This window comes from Triticum aestivum, chromosome 5A (assembly GCF_018294505.1).
Source record: "Triticum aestivum cultivar Chinese Spring chromosome 5A, IWGSC CS RefSeq v2.1, whole genome shotgun sequence".
In the NCBI taxonomy this organism is placed as follows: domain Eukaryota; kingdom Viridiplantae; phylum Streptophyta; class Magnoliopsida; order Poales; family Poaceae; genus Triticum; species Triticum aestivum.
The window spans coordinates 494,378,411-494,384,955 of record NC_057806.1 but is presented as its reverse complement, the minus strand read 5'-3'; the positions used below and the strand labels follow the sequence as shown (position 1 = coordinate 494,384,955).

General features: G+C 51.9%; 1 protein-coding gene across 1 annotated transcript; it reads right to left on the bottom strand.

The window, feature by feature from the left end:
• Nucleotides 1–624: 624 nt before the first annotated feature.
• On the bottom strand, nt 625–6,545 carry LOC123104307 (probable inactive purple acid phosphatase 27). The gene is made up of 11 exons (XM_044526128.1): nt 6,224–6,545; nt 5,245–5,336; nt 5,051–5,117; nt 4,827–4,946; nt 4,636–4,728; nt 4,411–4,540; nt 2,359–2,440; nt 2,139–2,271; nt 1,791–1,996; nt 1,556–1,681; nt 625–1,481 (listed from the first exon to the last, which is right to left on the bottom strand). Exons 1-11 carry the CDS (start codon nt 6,413–6,415, stop codon nt 947–949), a joined length of 1,776 nt encoding a protein of 591 aa, XP_044382063.1. The 5' UTR covers nt 6,416–6,545; the 3' UTR covers nt 625–946.

Genomic DNA, 6,545 nt, shown 5'->3' with positions numbered 1-6,545 from the left:
ACAAATCTCGTTGTTCACATTGTTATGTATACACACATGGAGAAAGAATATTCTTGTCCCATATGGATATAGGTTGGTCTTGCGGGTGTTTCACCGCTTTAGCCATACCATTCATATCTAGACTCCGATTGTGTGCTCTTCATCTCACCTTGAATCTATCAACGTACTCTTGATCATCACATTGGTTTCCACATCGTTGGCCAACAAACATTCAGAGGAACTCATGGACGCTCAACACCTCCACCAACCATTGATCTCGTTTCATCGCCCAAGCATCATCCAAGTGTCCATTGGATACCGTCTACATCGACAACCACCACGTCCATGACTCATGACTACGTCATCAACAATGACCACTTCACCTTTTGACACCTTCACCGGAAGCAAGGCCGATACCTACTTCGTCAAGGCTAAAGGTAGCGTGAGGTATCACTCTGTCACAAGCTTTGCCTTTCACCTTGCCGTTACCTTCTTTAGCCATTCTACCCTTTGCCATTTCGTTGATCCTATTGAGACTAGCTATTTGAGTATTGCCACCATAGTGACATTTTTATCATATACATCATTGCTATCTTGAGCATCATATACATCTTTTGGTGTTCGTGAGCATCTATCATTGCTATCTTGAGCGTCATGTACATCTTCATCATATTTATCGGAAAAAAATGTACATCTTCATCATATACATCATTGCTATCTTGAGCATCATATACATCTTCTGGTGTTCTTTGTACCACCTTGACAGTTAATGAGTAGGTCGGAAGTTTCCCCGTAAAAAAAAGTAGTTTGCACATCACTTGGTATCTTGTGTACATGACTAAACTTATAGAGGATTTCTTTTCCCTTTATTTAGAGGAGAATTTATGCACGGATGTGTTCATCTCAGTTCATGTGTACAGCCGATTTCCTCTGCATCATGTGGTCAGAGATCAGGAGGTACAGCTACTCAGTCCCTGTGCAGGGTGAAGCTGTCGTACACCTTGCCGTCGCTGGACCGCCGGTACTCGAACTGGAGCGACCTGGCGTCGGACGCCGTGAGCTTGCCGAACCCGTAGTCCATCTCCCGGTACACGCTCCAGGGCGGGGCGACGGCGGTGAAGTTGCTCAGGTGGCTGCCGCCGCCCCCGACGACGACGTGGACGGTGCCGTGCCCGTCTGGCACGCACCTCTCCTCGTAGACGGGGCACGTCCGCTCGTACTGGTGGGTGTGGCCGTAGAAGGCGACGTCCACCCGGTGGCGCCGCCACAGCCCCTCCAGGCTCTGCCGCGCCATGGGCTCCGCGAACGCCCCGTCGTAGCCGTAGAAGAAGCCCGAGGAGTAGCCGAGGACGCGGTGCGCGATGAAGACCAGCCACGGCTGCTTCGCCCGGTCCACCGTGCCCAGGCAGCGGTCGAGAAACCTGTACTGCTTCGTGCCCTCCCGCCAGTCGTGCTCGCTGTCCGCCACGCAGAACCGGAACATCCCGTAGTCCATGGAGTACCTGCCCAAGCGCCCAGCACGAGGTTAGCTGTGACCATCGCCATGGATGCATGCCCTGCTGCCATTGATGATTACCAGTAGTTGTCTCTCTTCTCCGTAGGAACGTAGTACATGGTCTCGGCCGGCACGCCGCACTCCCCGCCGGAGTCCGTGCCGTTGTACAGCGACCCGCTGTTGGGGAAATCTCGCTCGTGGTTCCCGCTGCGACGTCGGTCGATCACAGAGTCATCCAAGTTATTACCAGAGAGCGAATTAACTCGTGAAATGATTCTAGATCATGAATCTGAAAGAACCGGATGAAGATGCAGACCTTGCGATCATGTAGGGTACTCGAGAGGTGATTGGCTCGACCTGCTGCGTGAATTGATCCCACTGCGACAGATAGCCGTTGGCGTAGGAGATGTCGCCGATGTGGAACACGATATCGGTGTTGTCGAGGTCCCTGATGAGCGCGTCGGTGGTGTTGAGTGATGCAGGCTGGTAATTCTGGTACTCGTTGCTTCCGTCCCTCTCGTCCTACAAACCAGGGCAGCATGTTATTAGTCTGAAGGACGCGTTTTCGCAAAATAATAACAATCCGAAGGACGCATTTGGCATACGTAAAATGTATACGGCAATTGCAACCTGAATAAATAGTTGCTGGCAAGCACATGTTTACCTTTCCCATGTCGCCAAAAATAACAACCCTCTGCAGTGATGTTTGCCCGGGGTAAGGAGGTGCTCTGAAAGATTTAGGCTTGCCCCATATAACTTTTCCATCGTGGAGCGTATGTCCAATTTTGTAGTAGTATCTGCAAGGGAGATAGATTGTATTGTCAGACCAGTATTGCTCACAATTGAGACAGTCGCTCTTCGTAGGACAAAGGACTGGAATTTACTCTTTCTCTGGCGATAGATTCTTGAGGAAAGCTGTGTGTATGAAGCCTGGATCCCTCCAACCAACACTACGAGCAGGCTCTCCTGCACAACCAAGAGTAGAGGGAGGTACAAACATTTCAGAACCATGGTGATCGATACAGGTAAACGTCAAACACATGCACCCATGGTAGTACTCCCTCCGTTCCTAAATATAAGGCTTTCTTTGATTTGAAGGATTTTTGTAGAAATTCCATAGGATAGAATTTTTGTAGGAAAAATTTCTTTAGAGCCTTTTGATTTGTAGGAATGAAATCATATTTCTATGGAGGAATTCTGAGTAAATTGCACAAAACCACCAGTTTGAAGGCTAGGTTTACGAAAAACACTACAATACATTTTTTTTTTGCAAAAAACACCGTGTCTACCGTAATCTTTTTGCAAATAACACTGATCGGCGGATTTGCCTCGGCTGAGCACGTTTATGACAGATGGGGTTCGCTAGTCAGACTGATGTGGCACCAATTTCTAACACCGTTAAGTTGAACCGTTTTACTGGACATGGGGCCCACTTGTCAGCATTTCACCCTGATTTCTCTCTCTTCCCTCGAGCCAGCAACATGCAGGAGCGCCGCCGCCGCCCATCACCATTGCCTCTGAGCTCCATGAAATTCACCGCCGTTAACCATCCCTCACCCAGATCTGGCAAGAATCAAGTTGCCCCCGTCTCTGTACCTCGGATTCGTGCTCCTCCCCCGCGAGCGGCGGCCACGAGCGCCGGCGGGACTTGGATGAGGTCGGCGACCCCGGCGATGCACAACGTCCTTGGCGCGTGGCGGAAGGCTGCCCCTCGGCCGGGGGCGGGACTAGCAGCGTCCTTTGCCTCCCCCTCGATGCGGCAACAGCAACGGCGGCCCTTGCCTCGGCTAGGGTCGGGACGGGCAACGGCAACCGAGCCGCCGGCGCCTTCCACACTCAGATCCATTCTCCCTGCTCCAATCCAGCTGGTGCCTCTGCCTCTGTGCTCGAGCTGCCATCGACGTAGGAGCTGCAGTAGCCAGTGAGCAGGGTGGTCGCCGTGGCTGAGGAAGGAGGCGGCGACTCCCTGCTGGAGCACCACGGTGGCTTTGGTTCGGAGGAGGTCGCCGTCAAGATGCACGAGACGAAGCAACATCGTCGGCGGCCAGCCCGCTACTCCCTCCCCTTGTCAGATCGGCGGGGTTGTGCAATACGGCTCGTCAGCGCGTGGTGGCGTCGGGCGCATGTCGGGTGCGGGCCTCCGGGCATGCACCGTTGACCACAGGGGCAGGACGGGCAGCAGCGAGCTGAAGATAAGGCGAGAACGGCCAGATATTTTTTATTTTTTATTTCAATGACAGGTGGACCCCACAAGGCTCCACACAAGAGGATAACGTCCCAAACATCGCCTAACGTGAGGTGTTAAGCGGTGCCACGTCAGCCTGACTGACGAACCCCATTTGTCATAAACATACTCAACAGAGGCAAATCCGCCGGTCAGTGTTATTTGCAAAAAGATTACGGTAGACATGGTGTTTTTGCAAAAAAAATGTATTGTAGTGTTTTTCGCAAACCTAGCCTTCAAACTGGTGGTTTTATGCAATTTACTCAGGAATTCTTCCTATCCTCCACATTTCATAGGAAAATAAACATTAGGCTAGACTCAATGGAAAAAAACCTATGAAGTGAATCAAAGGGCATCTTCTTTCCTATTCCTACTCATAGGATTTGAGATGCATCTCATCTCATTTCCTATGACTTTCCTATTCCTATGATTTCCCTACCCTATAAACCAAAGAAGGCCTGTCTTTTTGGATATTTCAATACAAAGTACAAAGGGATGTATATAGACATATATTAGAGTGTAGATTCACTCATTTTGCTTCGTATATAGTCCATAATAAAATCTTTAAAAGACTTATATTTAGGAACGGAGGGAGTACTTGTCATGGCCTCATGGGTATACATACATACTGAACGGAACCAGTTCAAACTTCAAACCAAATCAGCACCGCGCACCGTCTAAAATTTTAAAATGAGAAAGAGTCTAGTCTTACCACAGAGGCTCTCACGACCAAAGGTGACAGTGTCAGCTGGTGCGTGCACGGGATGGCTCCCTTTCATGCCCCATTCAACCAAGGGGTGTGCCTCACTGATGCCATAGCCGCTTGTCCATGTGACAGTCATCTGGCATTGCAAAGCAGAAACCCGCCGTTTCAGTGAACCGTCAACAACAGATATAAACGGAACCAACAATCGATATGGTGCCAGCAAAACCCCACCTCGTTCCATGTTTTTCCGACCGCTAGACGTGGGTAAACCGGGGCTTTCGGGTTCGCGAAGACGATCCTGTTGGACACCGCGACCAGCGTTGGCTGCAGATGGATTAGATGAAGTCAGTGTGATTCTCTGAGTAATGGACAGATACAAAGTGGATATAATAGCAAGACGTGATGTGTTGTTAGTGACTGACATTTGAGAGTCCGCCGGTGAAGAATCCGAAGGAGAAATCCTGGCGCTGGTTGATCAACTGGAACCTGAGAGCCCCTGTCCCTGACATGTTATAACCTGACGAGTAATTCGCAAACTGATACTGAAACCAGCACAAAGAAATAATTCAAGTCAAGACTTGGCACTCCCATTCAAACTCTGAAGAATGTGAAGATTGCTCTGCTCAATGTATGTGTCACGTAGTACCTTTATTGGCGCCGAGCATATCGCAGGGCCAGGGCCCGACCCATGGGAACCAGGGCATGTGGACGCGCTGCAGGAAAGAGCAAGAAGTAATCAGATCAGGGACGCCGCTTGGTTCATCACTCGGTCGGAGCACAGTTGAAAATCTGGACATTCAGAAAACGAAAATGTACTAGAGTAGAGTAGCTCATACGTACTTGAAATTGGAAGGGGAGAATACCCCGATCCAGTCGCCGTCGCTTGCGCGTGGTATTTTGAATTCTACGGTCACCCAAGCCGTATCTTCGCCCTGTCGTCCACACCATCGCGTTAGATTTTTTTTTTTGTTGCGCGGCAAAATAAAAAAGCAAGGACCAAAAAAAAAAACACGGTCAACGGGAATCATACTGCGTAACATCACGCGCGCATATTCCATGGTATGTACTACCATCAGTTTGATTTGGCGGCAGTCGGCACGCGCCGTGTGAAGGCAGAGCGATAAGAGTGGGCGCACGTCAACAGTGGAGGAACCATCCCCCTCGGTTCATGGGTTGACTTGACTTGGATAATGGACATTGGACACCCATGATGGATGGATCGATCTTCCGCTGGAATGCCGCCACCCACCGCGAGCTTTGGCACTTTGTCCCGAGGCGATTGGGAGGACGGAGGATGCATGCACCTGCACGGGCACGGTCCGTCGAGAAAACGGCCGGCCGGCCGGCAAAGCAAGAACCCCACCCCAGGACCAGGACGCTGACAACTGGCCGCTTGTACGCAGCGTGCAATGTGCGTAGGGCGGGAATGAAAGCGACATGCCTGAACGCTAGCTCCGGCGCCAGCTTGCGAGGGTTGAGCTCAGCCGGCCGCGCAGGACGGCGAGGGTTGAGTTATTCTGGGAGTTTCAGGGTGAAATTCACTGGCGGAGTTTTCTCAATGATCGGATCAGTAGTGAACCAAATACGCGGACATGTTCGCTACAGTTTTCTGAAAGAGCTACAGCGTGCTAGAGCTGAAGCAGGCGCTGCCTGCCTGCCTGCCGGTCTGAAGAACTTTTAGAACTGCACTATGTCTGCATCTCATGGAGCGGGGTAATCAGAGGTGCGAGCTTGGTCCGTGCTACGGTCGCTACTGCTGCTGCTAGGTCGAGCTAAAAAGGCCAATGGAAAGGAAAGTCTGAAGGTGCTGCGTGCGTACCCGCGAGCCGAGGAGGTTGGGCGACGCGCGCACGGCGGCGGAGGCGTCCAGCGCGACGCGGGCGCGGTGGATGGCGATCCGCGAGAGCGGGTGCACGCCGTGCCCCTCGGCGCCTCCGCCCCAACACGCGGCGACGGCGACGGCGAGAAGGAGCAGGCGCGAGGCGTGGCGGAGGTTGCCTCCTCCTCTCATGTCTGCCTGCTTTGCTTGCTCGCTCTTGTGTCTGAGCAGGGAGGGAACGGGGGCCGGCTTTCCTTTCTTTTGTGGATGGAAGGAAGGAGCACGCGACAGGAGACACGGCGAGGCGACTGCGCGTGCGTGA

What these genes read in the sequence shown, in the direction of transcription:
- LOC123104307 (XM_044526128.1), bottom strand. Translation starts at nt 6,415, where the DNA reads ATGAGAGGAGGAGGCAACCTCCGCCACGCCTCGCGCCTGCTCCTTCTC. An exon ending in CCAACCTCCTCGGCTCGCGG is followed by an intron (nt 5,337 to 6,223) that starts GTACGCACGCAG and finishes TGTGGACGACAG; the next exon opens with GGCGAAGATACGGCTTGGGT. An exon ending in TCACCGGCGGACTCTCAAAT is followed by an intron (nt 4,729 to 4,826) that starts GTCAGTCACTAA and finishes ATCCATCTGCAG; the next exon opens with CCAACGCTGGTCGCGGTGTC.